The sequence below is a fragment of the Girardinichthys multiradiatus genome, chromosome 7 (genome assembly GCF_021462225.1).
Source record: "Girardinichthys multiradiatus isolate DD_20200921_A chromosome 7, DD_fGirMul_XY1, whole genome shotgun sequence".
Lineage (NCBI taxonomy): Eukaryota > Metazoa > Chordata > Actinopteri > Cyprinodontiformes > Goodeidae > Girardinichthys > Girardinichthys multiradiatus.
This window is the reverse complement of record NC_061800.1, coordinates 4860634-4878374: the sequence shown is the minus strand read 5'-3', so window position 1 is coordinate 4878374 and position 17741 is coordinate 4860634. Positions and strand designations below refer to the sequence as shown.

The 17741-nt window shown below is 39.6% G+C and overlaps 1 protein-coding gene across 6 annotated transcripts in view; it reads right to left on the bottom strand.

Annotated features, from left to right (window-relative positions):
* Positions 1-14498, bottom strand: part of rbm44 (RNA binding motif protein 44) — a 44277-nt gene extending 29779 nt beyond the window's left edge. For all 6 annotated transcript variants that reach the window (XM_047369982.1, XM_047369980.1, XM_047369986.1 and 3 more), the window contains exons 1-3: positions 14156-14498; positions 14003-14030; positions 13820-13926 (exon numbers count right to left, since the gene is read on the bottom strand). In XM_047369982.1, coding sequence (XP_047225938.1) covers positions 13820-13926; positions 14003-14030; positions 14156-14405 — 385 coding nt within the window. In that variant the 5' untranslated portion in view covers positions 14406-14498. The remainder of the gene's footprint in view (positions 1-13819; positions 13927-14002; positions 14031-14155) is intronic.
* Positions 14499-17741: the final 3243 nt, after the last annotated feature.

Genomic DNA, 17741 nt, shown 5'->3' with positions numbered 1-17741 from the left:
TCTTGTTCATGTTTTGTCAAGTTTGGTTTTTGGATCTGGTCATGCTCTAGTTTCATGTTGTTCTAGTTTCTGTTAGTTTGTATTCAAAAGTTTGTTTTGCTCCAGCCACGTTTTGTTCTGTCTGTCAATTAACTTTATCCGGTTCACCTGCTCCAAGCTAATCTGTCTCCTTGCTCCACCTGGTTCACACTCCATACATATACACACCTTTTCAGTTATTCATCGCGGAAACATTCTCAGATCATGCTCATGTCTTGTTGTTCAGATCATGTAACCGGTGTCAAGCCTGTCTTGCCAGCCTGCCCATGTCTGTTTTTGCCTGTCTTGCCTGCCTGTTTATTGTTTTGGTTCCTGCCTCCTCCTGTGAGTGAGTTGTTTTTGTTATTAAATCTTTTTCATTCACCGTCATGCTGCCTGCTCGTCTGCATTCTGGGGTCCTCCATTTCGCAAGCCCTGACAACCAGCCATATTTCCTACCTACTTCTTGATTGAATTAAAGTCACTTTGAATCTAAATCTGTCAGAGTTATAAAACATTTTAGGTGTAACCTCATTCCGTGTTTCTTTTTACATTTGAGATCTGTTTTATATTACTTTTCATGTGGTCCATCTAGCACCAAAACTGTTTTACAAGGATAAACAGACAACTGTTGATCTGTGTAGTTTTGTTTTCAGCTGATAACTTTTGGCGATATGTGACAATCAGATCAAGTATTTTTGTAGGACATCTGGAAATGAACACAGGGCCGTTTACTTGTGGAGAACGTTAATGTTCATATGAATCAAGTTTACACTGACACAATTATCCTGGTATCGTTCAAATATTCATGTCTGATACGACAGAAAAATAAGCGTGTCGCTTTCTGCTGTAACTAAACACCAACTGAACGATGAAGTACAATACTCTTCTTTCGCCTTTTCACTGAAGAAAAACGTCACTACTTCCACGTCTAGTTGGTTATAATTGCGGCGCAGTCAACCGGGTTGGCTCTTACTGCCGACTGCGAGTTCCTGATGTAGGGCATACAAAATCTGTCGGGGACAAGTAACTTGGTATGACAGTGGTAGTGCTTGGTTGACGCTTTTAGCTGAGTTAGCTGCACTCTTAACCCAGGTTAGAAACCAGCTAATGTTTACCTACCAGTGTGACTGTAGTACTGTTATGGATGTATGATTCTGTGGCCTTTCTAATCATCTCTTTGCTGCCCTAATTAAATATATCTGCCCTTGTTGCTTATCTGCCGCACCGCTCACTGCTACAGCTTACACACCATAACTTTTGATTTCATATAAGACACAACACATAGTCAAGGATAAACTGATAGAAGAGGACGACACCCTTTAGGAGGGTTAAGGGCAGGCATGGATAAAAGCAGGACTCACGCTCCATTTTTGGCTCCTCTCGGTTCATCCCTAAGATGGGCTGAGGGGGGGCCGGTACCGAAGGTGAATGTCACTCTGTATCTGTTCATTTGTATACTCTGTACACTGATCATTTTGGCATTAACTCTTGATTTTATACTTAACCATTTCTCATTATTTCATAAGGTAAATGCTTTGCTGGTTTTACTGGTTGGGTCTCGGAACTGGAGAGAAACGGACCCGGTGGTGCACAGGGAGGAAAGAGAGTAAAAACTCCCATTTTACAACAGTGGGGGCTCGTCCGGCTGTCCAGGGTCCAAACGAGACAAACCCTGCTAGGAAGATCCCAGACAGCGGCAGGGGGGACCGAGCCTTCAGTACAGACCGCGGTCATCTCAGGTAGGAAGAAATACCTGGTAGACAGACGCTTTTACTGCAAGGCTGAGCTCTCACGTCTCTTTTTCTGGACTTCCACGGATCCAAATTTAAGTACGGAGTGACATTCACCTAGTTTATATAGCTGTGGAAAATGGTGAAAAAGATGAAGAGCTAAAAAGACGTCAGAAATAGAGAACTCATGCATGAGATAGAAAAACGAATCAGTGATTTGATGAAGAAAGGTTTGAATAAGATAGCGGATTCGGCCCGAGGAGCGGAGATTGGTTAACCTCAGGGTGATTGATTGGTTGAATTAATTGGTGAAATGATCTATATGGATTTGATCTGTGGATTGGTTGATTAATTGATTGATGACTTAATGATCTTGACACTCCGGGAAACTTGCTTACGAAGTTATACAAAATAGGTCTCCACCTGTTTTTACAGGCTCGCCTTGGTAAACAGTAGTATTGTGAATGATGATTAATGTTTTTACATAACTTGTTGTACTGTGTGAAAGAGATCGGTGGACTGAGGAAGTGTGTAGACTGGAAACCTAGCGGTGATAACAAGGACTGCACGCTGAATCCATCCTCCGGTGGAGTGAATGTGTTCTGGTGTCTTGGAAGCCGATTAGAGCTCTTTCAATTGGACCGGGAGCTCGGAACATAGCGTGTCATACGTCCCGGTTGGCCAGAACTGAGTGTTGTGAATTAAAAGCAAGTCATGGGGGCGGCCCCATGAGAAACTGAGTGAGTATGAATGAGAGTAATAGTCCTTATCCACCAGCGTCCTTCTGGGCACTGCTGGAAAACAGCAAACAGCGAATCATAAATCCAGGTGAAACCACAAAACAACAATTGGACTCTTAACAGCTGGTGCAAATACATGCAGGTTGTGGGAATGTTTCGGAAATTCATGGAGATTTTATAGGGAAATCATTTTCTCCCACTCCATCATACAGCAGCTATGGGACTGCAATTCATAAACAACAGGCAAAGAAAATAGTTTTATAACTCAGTGTGCGCCTCCCCCACTTTCTGTTAAAAACTCACAAAACAAACCTAGTCTACTCAAGCATGGTGTCAGACTAGATTGAAAATTAAAAAACAGAAAGAACAGCAAGATCAGCCCTTAACTAACATAGCCATAATGCTGAGGCCAGTTGAAAAGCACATGCAGAAGATTCATTTTACAGGGAAATAATTCCATATTTGACCCACATTGTGTGCATTTTTGATTTTTCCTCTTTTGAGAGAAGTTAAATTCTCTCCTTAGCTTGGTGAAATGACTGCAGCATTAAACTTGACACAGACATGCAGCTGCCTGAAAACAAAGATAAAACTTCTGCAAACAGCAGAAGCCTGTCTCCGCTGAGAGCTCTGATAAAGATTGTAACTCTACCCTGCATGTGGCAAACTCAAGGCCGCAGGCCACCAGAAGTTTATGTGATTCTCTGTAGAACCTTAGATATGATCACCTTTTCTCTCTCAACAGGGGGAAGTAGGAAAACAGCAGAAGTCACTGTGCTGGTTCAAAGCAACAGGTCCTATTTCTCAAGTCAGAAATTGAAAGATAATTTGCAGAATGTCACAACATATTATGTGCAACTGTGTGAAATCTGCAATTAGGTTAATCAAAAGGTTTCATTAAAAGCAGGACTGGGCAGCGTTCCAGTCCACAGTGCTCCATGGAAGCAAATAATGATTGATTTCACTAACATGGGAGCAGAACACAAAACTGAAGGAAGAGGTTCCTTCTAAAAAGGGAAAGACCAGGAAATAACACCATGGGAGTGCCTGAAATCATGAGATCTGACGATGGCACTCATTTTCTCCAATAAAGATCCAGGTGAAGTTGAAAGATAAATGGGAGTAAAATGTTAATTGGTGCAGGCTTTCAAACCAGCATCTCATGGGTTAGTATGGAGAGCTAACAGAACTATGTATACAAAAAGAAAAATTGGCTAAAGTCTGCACACAAAATTAACCTGGATTGAAGCTCTGACTATGTTTATTTAATCTGAGATCCTCTCCAAATGCAACTGTATATGTCAGTCTACATGAGATACTAACAACTTCACCTACCGCAGAAATAACATCACACTGTGTGGAAGTTTTGCTGACTGATCATAGACTGGATCTATGAAACATTATGTGCACAGACCAAATGACCAAGGTTCTGACTGACTTGTGAACCTCAGTGACCTGACAATGATAACCTGACACTTCTCCAGACTAGACGGACCGGACAAACAACACCTTCAAGGTGGACCCCACTAAGACCACCTTATTGATTCTTGGTGGAATAAAAAAAAAAAAGAGTTGAAGAATTCAAAACAGACCTAGTAGAAACAAAAAGGATTATGAGTAAATTATGTGTATTATAAGAATATAAAAAGGAAATTATATTGAAATTTTTGCAAATAAAAATTGCTCTGACAGAAGTAAGTAAGTAAAAATGTATTTGTATAGCACATTTCAGCAGCAGGGCAATTCAAAGTGCTTTACATTATAAAAACATAAAATCGTTAAAAACATCAATCAAGTACACAGCAAATCAGTCATCACACAAAATTCCAAAAACCATCAAGCGGATATTCATGACAGTCATGGGGAAACGTTGTCAGTGTGTGAATGGTAAGGACTGATTTCATTGTGGTAGATTGTTTTTGAGGGACCTTAAAAGCGCTAATAAAGGTCTGATGTTCTGATGATCATTGTCAAACTTCTATCTCAAAAAGCTTTCCAGAATTTTTCCAATATCATATAAAGATGGCAACAGTTCTACCTGTATTGAAATGCTGATAAAAAATAAGAAAGCTCATAGACCTCTCTTCAATGTTTCACAATTCTTTTACAAGCAGGGTAATCAAACTTTTATGTGGCCAGTGTCTGTCCATTTTGTCTGTCTGTTTTTGTGAAATGAATGTCTGTTTCATGTTGTGTAAAAATTAGGGTATATGTGGCAGTATACATTTAATTTAAATTGTTTTCTGATATGAAACTAATTGGAATTTTGAGTTTTTAGGTCTGGGGAAACAGTTCAAGCTAGAGGTAAACCGGGGAACCAGTCCTGACCAGGCCATGGACCGCCTGCTTGAAGGGTAAAAACATTTTAAACTGTCTGATGCTCAGTGTCATTTATTAAATAAGGTATTATCTATATGCCACCTAAGGGTTGCCACAATAATAATTAGAGACTACAAGAGCAGGTCTGATCCTGAACAGTACCATAACAATATTAGGTCAGTTATTTATGATGAAACAAAGGAAGGTGCCAGAAAGGGACAATCTTTCCTCTCAAAACATGATTTTAACAGATGTTTGGACTTTTTCTAGGTTCACAGAATGATCAAATCAGAGTCAAATTTAACACAAGATGAAATGCACCTTAACATAATTACTGGACTGGACTGAAATGGAGAAAAATTGAGTTAACTGAAACAAACTTTAATTACTGGAAATAAATACAAAGTATAATAAAAAGGTAAAAACTATAGCTGACTGAAACTGTATGGTTTGTTTATAAAACTGGGTAAGACAAACTAAGAATATAAGACATAACATGCCCTTCATTTCTGTGTTCATCAATTTCATTAAGCCTTCTAAACAGATGAGGAGTGAGTTTTTTCCACAAGACTCAGTTACAGTTAAATGTAATTGAACCAGATTTTAAAAAATAGTATCTGTGGTTCAGATTTAATACTTACATTCACAATTAAATGAATACAATACTCTTCTTGAATCCTACACATAAAAAGAGACCAATCGAGGTATGGAAAGATTCAAATAAGCATTAGAACTAATGCAATTAGCACTTTGCATTATTAGAATAATAACAACTAATACAAACTAGTGACCCCACTCTTAAATATAATAAGGACTTACTGCATTAGAAAATATAGATAGATCTAAATAAAGCTAGATTAGAATAGAACATTCAGAGCTGTTATAATCTTGCTGATGAATACCACAAACATTGTTATGGAACCAGATGATTAAAAGACAGCAGCTTTATCATAGCCAAACAGAAACATTTGCTGGGCAGACCCAATGTCCTTCGACCTGATTTTGACTTTATTTAACCCTATCATGGCACAAATTATGTATGGAAAGAAATAAAAAGTATAATTGGCAGCACTGACAACTGATTATTTCAAGTGTAACCCCTTGAGATGCACCATCTCATTTTTGACAGGGTCCTTGCAGAACAGAAGATAAACAACAGTAAAACAAATCAACCAAATATGAAAAAAATCACACAGAAATACCCACAACATTCTCAAGGACACATACACTCTCACAACCACCAGCATAGCAACTGCATGACACATACACTTAACATCAAGACACAAAATAAGACAACACATACAGATGCAGAGTTCCTGTTCATATAAGTGGTAGTTGCATTAAATGATAGAGTTGATTTAATTGATGGAATTAAAAACAATAAAATCCCTGACGGATTATGCATAAATAGGTTCATTGTGGTAGGCCGAAGTACAAATTAATTTTCAACTTTCACTACTTGATGCTGCAAAAAGGGTAACAAGAGGCCAAGTATCCATAGTTTTTGTGTCAGACCACCAGGTGCTACAAAGGTGGGCTATCCTTTCCTTTTTCTGAACAAAATTATTCTGTTTATAACTAACCTATTTGCTTTTTATCTTCTTTTATTCTTTAATAAGCTGGTACACAGCAAGACTGCAATGTCGTTTATTTTTGTCTTCTTTGTATAAAATAATAATGGAAATAACAATGTACCAATATGATTGTGTGTTGTGAAGTGAAGATGGTGAAAGAAAGAAAAATGCTGATTTCACTACCCGAGTTTGTGATTTCTTGTTCGTGTTAATTTGTTGTACTGGGATGGCTGTATGATCAAATTATTTTCAGGCATTGCTGGTCACAATACTAATGATTTCTCTGGAAAGGTTGATGAAGAGTCGTCCCACTATATTGCCTGATGATGTGAGTGATAACCCTAAACATTTATTTTCCTCCTAGGTGAGGAAGGCCTGAAAAGGTGGATGGGACCAGCCCGACAAATGGGTCCATTGACACATTATTACTTAGGACAGAAGATCTCTGGGGTTCAGGAACAATAGGAATCGAAAGATTGGGTTTGAGGGTTGAAAACGTGTGGTTGAGAAGGATGTGAGAGGAATGAATGAAGGCCCAAGGTATGAATGATGAATGATATGGGCCACATGAGTGAAAGGTTCATAGATCAAATGGTATGTTTTAGTTTCTGTGAGCTCATTATTTGTTTTGGGTTTTGATTCATAGTTGTGTTCAGACAACTAATGAACATTTTAGAGTGCACCAGGTTTGTTTTTTCTCTAATGTCTGTGTTCCCTAGATGTGTTCAGATGCTCTCAAGTTGGAACAATTTTCTGGGTTTTAGTTTCAGAGGGTGAAAACTTACATTTCTTATACATTTTTTTTTTTTTAGGTGAAATTGGATCTAAATTCTCTTTGGAATGGGAACAGAACCAAATAGAACCTGTCATTCTGCCATATGTTTCTGGTTGAATAATTTGAACGTAAAAGATTTGGCTGCCCAATCTTCTTTAAGAGGGGTGGCTGAAGCTGGCATGTGTTGTGTGTCTTAAGTGTTTGTCTAAATTTCTGTTTCAATGTTTGTCTCAAATGTTTGTCTGACTAACCTTTAGACTTCAGAAAAAACAAAAAGTAATAATAATCATAGGATGGAAAAATGAAAATGAATTTATTGGGAAAAATGACTGGTTATAGTGATCAAATGTTTAACAGGAATAAATAACTAAATAATGGTATGATTAAGGTTGTATAGAATATGCAAATTACTTGTATCTAGTATTGGGGGTAGAGGTTACGGGGAAGGACGCTAAAGGTCTAATTTAGGTAGATATAATCAAATTATCAACGCGCTTGAAAAGTAGGTTGTCCAAAACACTGGACACCTTCATGGTAAATGATATAAATACTTTGTTCTGGGGATGATTTCAAAAATATTTATGGAAAATAACAGTTTGAACAAATCAAACTTTGGCTACTAGTTAACGGACAATAAAGTAGCAACTAAATAGGTTACAATATAAATATGATTTTTGGTTAAAGGTGAGAAGATGACTGTTATATTATCTACATATAAGATTCTCATGAAAACAGGTATTGGAGCATTTCCTGTTCCCAACAAGCCCTAAAGGAAATTGTTATAGATTTCATGGGTGCTGACAACAGAGTGAAAGGATGTAGAGATGTGCTTGACACTTTCACCAGGTCGGCTGAGAGAGCTAATCACACAAATCAAAGAACATTTGGCTAAAGTTTGTGCTGATACAAAAATGAAGTGGCTGGATGTGCTGCCCTTGGTGATGTTTTATATCAGATCATCACCCACTGAGCTCATGGGTTTAACTCCCCATGAGCTGCTGACAGGAAGAACCATGCCCTGACCTTTCACCTCCTCTCTTCAGTCGGGGTGTGCACTAGAGGGTGACACGGGAGTGGATTTTCTCTCCTGTCCCATCCCGCTCCCACAGAAAAATGTCTTGTCCCATCCCAATCCCAGGCCAGCATAACGAAAAAAATCCTGTCCCGTCCCACTCCTGGTAAATTGACTCCCACTCCCGTCCCGCTCCCATTCAGAACGACTCCCACTCCTGTGCCACTCCCATTTTTGTTTTCTTCATTTAGTCTTTTGGCAATTTCTTTCTTTGAAGGACCAGTTAGGTCCCTGTTTTTAGCTGTAGTAAAGGCCAGTTAAAGTAAAAAGAATAATAATGAAGAAATAATAAAATATCAAACAAGGAAACAGACCATGCCTATCTTAGTTGAATAAACAAAATGTACATAGTTGTATTTTACTCATTTATTAAGTGATCGTTTCCTTTGAACAATGACATTACTTTTATGTTTCAAGTTGCTGAAATGAAAGAAAAATGCACCTAGTAAGAGAACTGTACTTGGTGAACAAAAGGCCAAAAAGGCATTACCTTCATAATTTAGAAACTGTACCTCAATGGTTCACAGCCCTGGTCCTCAGGGACCCCTTCCCTGCGAGTTTTAGATGTTTGTCTGCTCCAGAACACCTGATTTAAATTCTGACATGACCTCCTATACAGGCATCAAGAATGGAGGTTCAAACTAAATTAATACAATAAAATCATCATTAAATAAATAAATGTTGTGAATGTCCCATAAGTGAAGTAAATGTAACATGAAAGAAATGTAACATTAAATGTGCCATGAAATTAAAGGTACCATTTATTTATTTAATACATCATTAGAAACAATAAATGTACCATTATATCATGAAATGGACTATAATGCAGTTAAATGGGCCACTGAATAATTAAGTATAATTTTAAAGACGACATGACGTAATTAGTGGTACACTTAATATTTAATGATGTATTAAATAAATTGTACATTTAATGATACATTCATTTTTTTTTCTATTTCACAACATATTTATTTAATATCTTCCCTTGATGAAGCCTTTCTATGAGGTCCACGAGGGGACATGGGGAATTTTTTCTCTTTCGTGTTCCCACGCAATAGTCTTTGCGTTATTTCGTAATACTTTGTGGGATAGTTTCCAAACCAGATAACTGCAAAATTGAAACAAACACTACACCCGTTTTGAGATTTATTGAGTTTTATTTTGAAATCAGCCTTAAATAAAATGATCTTCAAATGAGACAAAAAGACAGTTTTTATCCACAAGCTGTCAAACAAACTACTAAACTCTGGACCATAAAACTGCACGAAACCACATCTGTGACACTTTATTTGCTTATTACTGCTGCATGATGTGTACTTTATTTTTGTACGCCATTAGTGGGTTTTTTTTTTATCGTGATTTGAACGGTTCTTCTTATCCTAAGCATTTCATCGCATTGTTTACTGCATGTTAACCTGCATATAACAAATAAACCATATCAATCACATATCAGTGTTTGTTTTATGAGCAGTTTATCATCTGTGCTGTTGCTCCAAAATGCCGAACGCAAAAGTATTGCGTGGAGACGCAAAATAAATAAATTTCCCCATGTCCCCTCACAGGCTTCCGTACATTACCTCTTAAATCTTTAGCGCACATGCAGCAATTTTGTTGGTCAGATGAGACTTGACACATGTTGGTACTTTTGGTTTGACGAATGAAGAGAAGCAGGACTGATTTAATCCAGAATCTGTTTTACAAGTGTCCCTTAATCACTGGTGAACTTGATTACGACTAAACACGTTTTACAAGCAGCAGACTGCATGTTAACACCGCTACATTCAACTCTCCTGAAGTTCGGTAATATTTGCGACTTTCCTGTCAGCTCTATGAGTTTAATAGATAAGTCCTTACTTCTGACTTTACGTTACAAATCCAATTTTACCACATCCAGTTCTCCACCTGCGTTTGTTCCCTCCATCCTGAACGCAGGTGGAAAACACCGAGCAGAAGCACTGTTGGCTTGTGGGTCGTGTAGTTCGTTTGACTCGCATTATAGTATAGGCTTCTTGGAAAAAAACTACACAATGGCGGCGTCGATCCAAGTTTTTTTTTCTTAAAGTTTATAACAAAGTCTCAGTTTACATTTCCAAGGACAATTGATCCTAGTTTATTTTCCCTCCTATTAGTTAGCTCCCGCTCCCGTCTGCTCCCGTTCATTTTTTATCCTGTACCATCCCAATCACGTGATCTTTACTGATGCTGTCTCCCGTCCCGCGGGTTTCCCGTGGGAATCCCGTGACCCGTGGGACTCCCGAAAAAATGTCAGCCTCTAGTGTGCACCCAGTCTGGATTCACAGAGAGGGCAACTGACATGTTCAAAGATTTTAATCTGCTGTGAAGTTTATGTCTCATAACACACATGAGGCTCTAACCAAAGAACCAACGGGAGAAACAAATGGAACTCTGGATGAGGGCAAAACTAAGGTAAGCAGATCATATTGCAGGAAGGAAGAGACGTCCTCCGAAGGAAACCCCAGAGAAATCAGAAACAACTGAGGAAGAACATATGAATAGGTTCAATTGGATATCTTATGACTTAACATTTCATTTCCAGTTAACACATCATAAATGTGCTTGTGGAATTAAATTAATTTATTCCAGTAACCATAACGTCATAATGTAAGATTAACTCATCCTTTTGCTTTCAACTAACAAAATACAATGATGTGGAACCTGTTTCATAAATGTTTGAGTGGGCTGGGTTACTTCAACAGAAGGAACGTGATAAAGAAATAAACAATAAAAATTCTATTTGTTGGGTTAAAGCTTGAAGGAGTATGTCCTGGTAAATTTCACAAAATCAAAAAACACAGAGAGGAGAAGGATTTCTAAAGTAAAACTGTGTGAATAATCAACAAACAAATGTTTACTTCTGTGAATCTGGAAAATTGTGGAATAATTTGCATGAAGGGTTGAATGAGTGTTCAACTATTTATAACTTCTTATGTGCTTCTGAGTTATTTATTTATAGATGATGTTTGCAACTTAGATTGTAAATTAACTTGATACAAGGCCTTGAACCTTTACTTGCTGCTGAACAGAACTGATTTATGGGGAATAATTGCTTTAATAATTAATAATAATTGCTATTGACTGGACAGGAAAGCTGTGCCCTGGTTTCCCTCTCCATCCAGGACACCCTGACACTGATTGGCCTACTTTGTCAGGGGGAACCTTTCAGAAAATGTGTTTTTGAATTTGATATGTCTGCTAGAATACAAACTGCTTCCTGCTAGAACCGATTCTAATATTTTAAATGACACCACTGCAAAACAGGAGGGACAGCTGAAGGCTTTGTAAACAGGATGTTGGCCCTGTCCTAATACTCGCACTTCCACCCTTGTGTCACTGAATTGCGCGTTCCCGTTCATGGGTTCGAGTGCGTAGTGTGTCCCAATTCTCCAGAGTCGTCCTTAGCCCCGCCCCCTTTGTGTCCCACATCCGCCCTTCGCATCTATGCGGACTTCGCCGAAGTATATTACCCACAATTCACTGCTGCACATGACGTTCTGAGCAAAAACCAATCACAACCATCAACGTAACCAGCCATCAAATCAGAATAACTACGTAAACTTTAGACAGCGAGCCGACAAATATATTTTTGTACTGGTTTTCCAGGCTCAACATTGTAAGATACCACTGGGTTTAGAGTGAGTCTGGGCAGTCAGTAGGTCATAACACTGAAGTTACCTTTCAAACAAACACTGACGCAGCGAGAGTCTGGTGTATAAGCCTCCTTTGCTTCCTGCACTTTCTTCTCCTCAAAACAATTGTTTGTTGCAGTTTTAAATAGTTTTTTTAGCAGCAACACTGCGAAAACAGCGCTGGTTCCCGCCCTTTTTGATGTTGCAGTTACGGTGCAGAGGTGCAAGTCGATGATGTAACCCCTACTGTCTCAATTCTCCAATTTTGCACGCTTGTAACCTGCGCTCTTCAACCCTTACATGCACTTGTACAAAGTAAACACTTCAGAGGAGCGAAGTGTGGGTATTGGGACAGGGCCGTTGAAATTATTTCTTGTCAAATTAGAATAGCTTTGGATATGATCCTAGCAAAAGAAGAACTGTTGTGTGGTGTTTTTGGAGAGGCTTGTTGTTCTTTTATTCCCAACAATTACAGCACCTGATGGATCTCTGACGAAGGCCCTAAAAGAATTGGAATCACTATCCACTGAATTAAAATCGCACTCAGGAATCGATGAATTCACAAACATGTTTGAGACGTGGTTTGGAAAATAGGAAAACCTACTGGTGAGTATATTCACTTCATTGACTGTTGTAGTGATCGCAGGTTGTATTTGCTGTTGTGCAACGTATATTCGAGCTCTTATCTTCAGGTGTATTGATCGTGCGATTGGTTCCAGTGATACCAGAGGTTTGAGATTACCAGAATATCAAATGGATGTGGTGCCAGAGCACACTGATGTTGTCCACTGAATATTTAAGCACAAGTGATGATGTGGATCTCATGGAACCAAACCAAAGTGTTGGGAGAAATTATGATACTGTGCTGTGAGGAGGAGGTCGAAACCCATTGTTCAGAGCCAGCCTGGAAATGGGAGCAAAATTAAATCACAGCCATAAACCAAGGATGCAACACCAGGCCTTGCCCAAGACCAACCAGGAATAGGGAGCCAAGGATGCCACACCAGGAGGATGACCAACCCTTTCCTGTGGCCTGGAGGGAAACCGGACCAGACAAGTGCAATAGATAATTGAACAGGGTCTATGATTTAGGGTCTACAATATAATGATACACACTGTGCTGCTCATTTCCGCTGTGCTTCCAGGGTTTTATTATTTTTGTTGTTTTTAATTTTTCAACAGGCATTATTATCTATTTACAATGTTTTTAATCATTTAAATTTCAGACACACATCAGCATAGGTCTGTTCTATGGGAAACAGAGGGGGTGCACACACTGAGGGCTGCAGGCAGTGGCACTCCGTTTGAGGGGCGTGGTTACGTGACGGCCGGAAGGAACTGCCTGCCATATTCTAGCTTAGGTTGATATGCACTAGACACATCGATTGATGTGAGGTGGGTTTTTCCCACCTCAGCAGGAGGATTGTTATGGATGTATGATTCTGTGGCCTTTCTAATCATCTCTTTGCTGCCCTAGTTGAATATATCTGCCTTTGTTGCTTATCTGCTGCACCGCACACTGCTACAGCTTACACAACATAACTGTTGATATCACATAAGATGCAACACCTAGTCAAGGATAAACTGATAGAGGATGACACCTTTTAGGAGAGTTAAGAACAGGCATGGATAAAAGCAGGACTCACGCTCCATTTTTTGCTCCTCTTGGTTCATCCCTAAGATGGGCTGAGGGGGGGCCGGTACCGAAGGTCAATGTCACTGTATCTGTTCAATTGTATACTCTGTACACTGATCATTTTGGCATTAAATATTGATTTTATACTTAACAATTTCTCGTTATTTCATAAGGTAAAACCTTTGCTGGTTTTACTGGTTGGGTCTCGGAACTGGAGAGAAACGGACCCGGTGGTGCACAGGGAGGAAAGAGAGTAAAAACTCCCATTTTACAACAGTACAAACGGACAGGCTTTCAGGACATACCCAGTATGATCCTCCTGTCCTCCGGAGACAGGCAGAGATACCATCGTAGCAGCTCCGTGTCCGTTAATGGCAGACAGTGATGAGCACCCACCAAATCAAACACAGACCTGCGCCAAGAGCAAAATAGAACTACACGTCTCTTCATTATGAAAACGGCATGTAGGAATAACGATATGCGCATACCTGTGTAGGACGTCTTTTCTGCTCTCATCTGTGTAAGCAGAAACCAGATTTAGTTGTAGAATAGAACAGGAACTACAGATCTCTACAGCGTCACTACCATTAAAAACCCAGGAGTAGAACTTTACCCGACCTTGTGCCTTTTCGCGAACTTACTTGCGTAATAATGTTCAAAAAATGAATGGTTATGGAACGGCATAACCGACGGTGGTAGTAGTTGAGGTAGCACCAACATGGCGGGGAAGTCCATGACCCTGTGTTCTGAGCGGGAAACAGGCTCCTGGTAGTGCTTCGTAGCGGGAAGACCGGGCCAACCCGTCGGATACACAGCGGATGGGGTCGTCAAAAATCGTAGATCATCAGGACTCGGAGTCCAGGGCTTGTTAGGGTCAAAACACGGCAACATTATTGCTAAACGTTTAAGCGAAACTTAAATCTTGTCACCTGCTGTCTTGTTGAGGCGGAGCTCCTCAGTTTCAGCTGAAAGGAGCTAGCTAGTTTGGTCATATGGCCACACCGCCACCTGCCGGTGGGCTAATGAGGAGACGTCCTTGTTTTCTAGAAAACAATTTCTGACAAGTTACATATAGAAGCCTATTTCCGCCGAGTGCTATGTCATAATAATGAGATTCAAAATCATAGTCAAATAGTCCTGGATGCCATACAACCCTCCCCCCACTTAGTAAAAGAAAGAAATACACTTTTCACATTTAACCAGTGTCCCTTGAGCTATGGCAGTGATATTTTACACTTTTAACACCACTTATAGCAAATAACCTGTAGTAGACAGTTTTTCTTTTTAGAATGTTTCTCAGCACTAGAGGCCTTTATTTTTGATAGTAGTCAGAGAAGAAAGGAGGGGGAGACATTTTTCAAAGGTTGCCGGGTCCGGGAGTCGAACCCGGAACGGCCGCTTTGAGGACTATAGCCTCTATATGTGGTCGCGTGCTAACCCAACAGCACGGCGCCAGGTAGACAGTTTTGAATAACATATCAAACAATACTAACGTTTCTGTAAAAATAACCATATTTCTCCTCACAACAAATAAACAAGTTCACCCTACCATGAATAATACCTTTACTTTTGTAAACAGATACATTAATGGCCAACTTTACCACTTTGTCTGTTACCATATGTATATCAGTATATTCTGAATCATTGATATTTCTCGTTACAGTCATATAGCGCATGTCACTGTCTTCGTCTTTAACAAGCTCTTTGCATGCTGTCGGACACCCATGGTCTCCAGAGCCCACCCACATGTTCCTCTAGAGTGACCTCGATGCAGTCCATACACCCTGGTCTTGTGGTTGCGTGTCCGAGCAGGTCATAAGAGAGGGCATGTGGCCAACATCACTTTCTCTGTAGGTAGATGTGTAAGAAAGGTGTCAACATCAGTGTCTCTGTCTCTTTGCTGAGGTGCCTCTTCATCTGAAGGGTGGTCGCTGGGGTGTACCTGGTCCGTTTCACCCTCTGCTGCTGACAAATCATCCTCTTCTGCTGCCATGGCCAGGTAGTTGAGGTTATGAGTGTCCTCCGCCTGGGGTTGCTCCAGCTGCTGGTCCAGCTCAGGTTTGTGGATGTGCGCCTGAGCTCTGCTTTCCTCCCAAACCTGCAGGCAAGGAGATCTCCAGACAAAAGCACCTTCTTCATCACCATCAGTATCTGTGTTCTCTTGCATTGTTTCTTGTTGTCTTCTCACTTTAGATTGTGTTTTCTTCTTATGTTTGCTCTGCTGTTTGTTGTCCAGTCCTTTCACACGTAAACTGTTACATGGGAGAAGCAGGTTTCTGTGTACTGTGCAGCTTATACCCCCTTGTTCTTTTCAATTCAATTCAGTTTTATTTATATAGCGTCAATTCACAACACGTCATCTCAAGCCACTTTACAAAGTCAATTCAATCAAATCATACAGATTTCAAGTCAGCTCCATACATTCCAATTAATCCTAACTATCAAACAGTGCAGTCAGATTCAGTTTTTTATTCAGATTGGTTAAATGTTTTTCTATTTATGGAAACCCAGCAGATTGAATCGACTCAGTGACTTGCAGCATTCACTCCTTCTGGATGAGCATGTAGAGACAGAGAAAGACAGCTAAGCAGATAAACTCTGAGCCAGTTTTCAAGTCTAGAGTATGAAAGAGAGCACATACAGTTAGTCAGAGCTCAGCCAGCACCTATGTCTAGGAAAGACAGGGCTCTCTGTAGGAGAGCATTAAGTTGTTGGCAGCAGAAGCTTTGTCGATGTCCTCCTCCAGGAAGGAGCCACAGCTAAACACAGAGCCAGGCCAGGTGTAGCTTCTGGAAAAAGAAAAAACAGAGAGAGAACATAGAGTTAAAAGCTGAAATAATGGCAGATAAAGCAAAATCGGAGAGTAGTGTGAGAATCTAGCAGAGAGAGTGAAAGTGGTCATTATGTCCTCCAGCAGCCTAAGCCTATAGCAGCATAACTACAGAGATAGCTCAGGATAACCTAAGCCACTCCAACTATAAGCTTTATCAAAAAGGAAAGTTTTAGTCCTAAACTTAAAAGTAGACAGGGTGTCTGCCTCACGGACTAAAACTGGGAGCTGGTTCCTCAGGAGAGGAGCCTGATAACTAAAGGATCTGCCTCCCATTCTACTTCTAGAGACTCTAGGAACCACCAGTAAACTTGCAGTCTGAGAACAAAGTGGTCTGTTAGGAATATATGGAACAATCAGATCTCTAATGTATGATGGAGATAGATCATTAAGGGTTTTATATGTGAGAAGGTGTAGAATATAAACTATCTATGTGTGTAACTGGAAGGTGCAGATATAGGGGAGTGAGAGGCATAGAAAGTCAGTCAGTCATAAATTAGTGAATGACAAGGGAGAAAGATTAGAGAGAGGGCAAGGTCGTAAATAGATGGAGGATGAAAGAGACAGGGGAAGATGAGTTTGCCAGAAGAAAGTAACCATAAGCACTCCTTATTTGGGCCTAAGGAAATGTTATGCTACATACATGAGTGACATGATATATGTATATGTTGAACACACCCCTAAGACTGAAATAAACTGGCTGGAAACAGAGGACAGTAGAGATGGGCTCACAGGTTTGGACTGGAGCACCTTTCTCTCACTCTGCAGAGGCGAACATAAGTTGATTGTACTTGTGTTTATTTCACTCTTTTGAAACCTGTACCCAAATCAACGGACCCGGGGAAGCAGAGACGGCTTCGACAAAGGAGAATTTTAAATTCTATTCTGGTATACAGGCAGCCAATGAAGGGAAGCTAAAATAAGAGAAATATAATTTTTCTTTTTAATTTTCATCAGAACTCTTGCTGCAGCATTTTGGATCAGCTGAAAATTTTTATTTGACAGAATTCCAACAAGATTTCGTATAGCCTTCTCTATAGCTTTGGCTCCTGTAAAAATAAGCAGATCTTTTATGAATCATCTTCATTAAAACAGTAGCATGTTATTGACATTGCACTAATTGCCCACTGACCAATCTCAACGTATTTTACAGTGTAACTCATTTTTAAGAGTCACAGTTTAAATGATCAAATGAAGCTTACTACACCATACTTACATACAGACTAGCAGAGGAAATATGGATTCTAACACACAGATGCTTTTAAAACCTTAGACATATGAAAGGTCCTTTTAAAACAAAATTACATATTAAGAACACTGTAATTAAATAAATATTTTAAAACTTTAGTCAAATTTAAAACATGGACTTGCTTGCTTCACTACAAAACATTAAACAC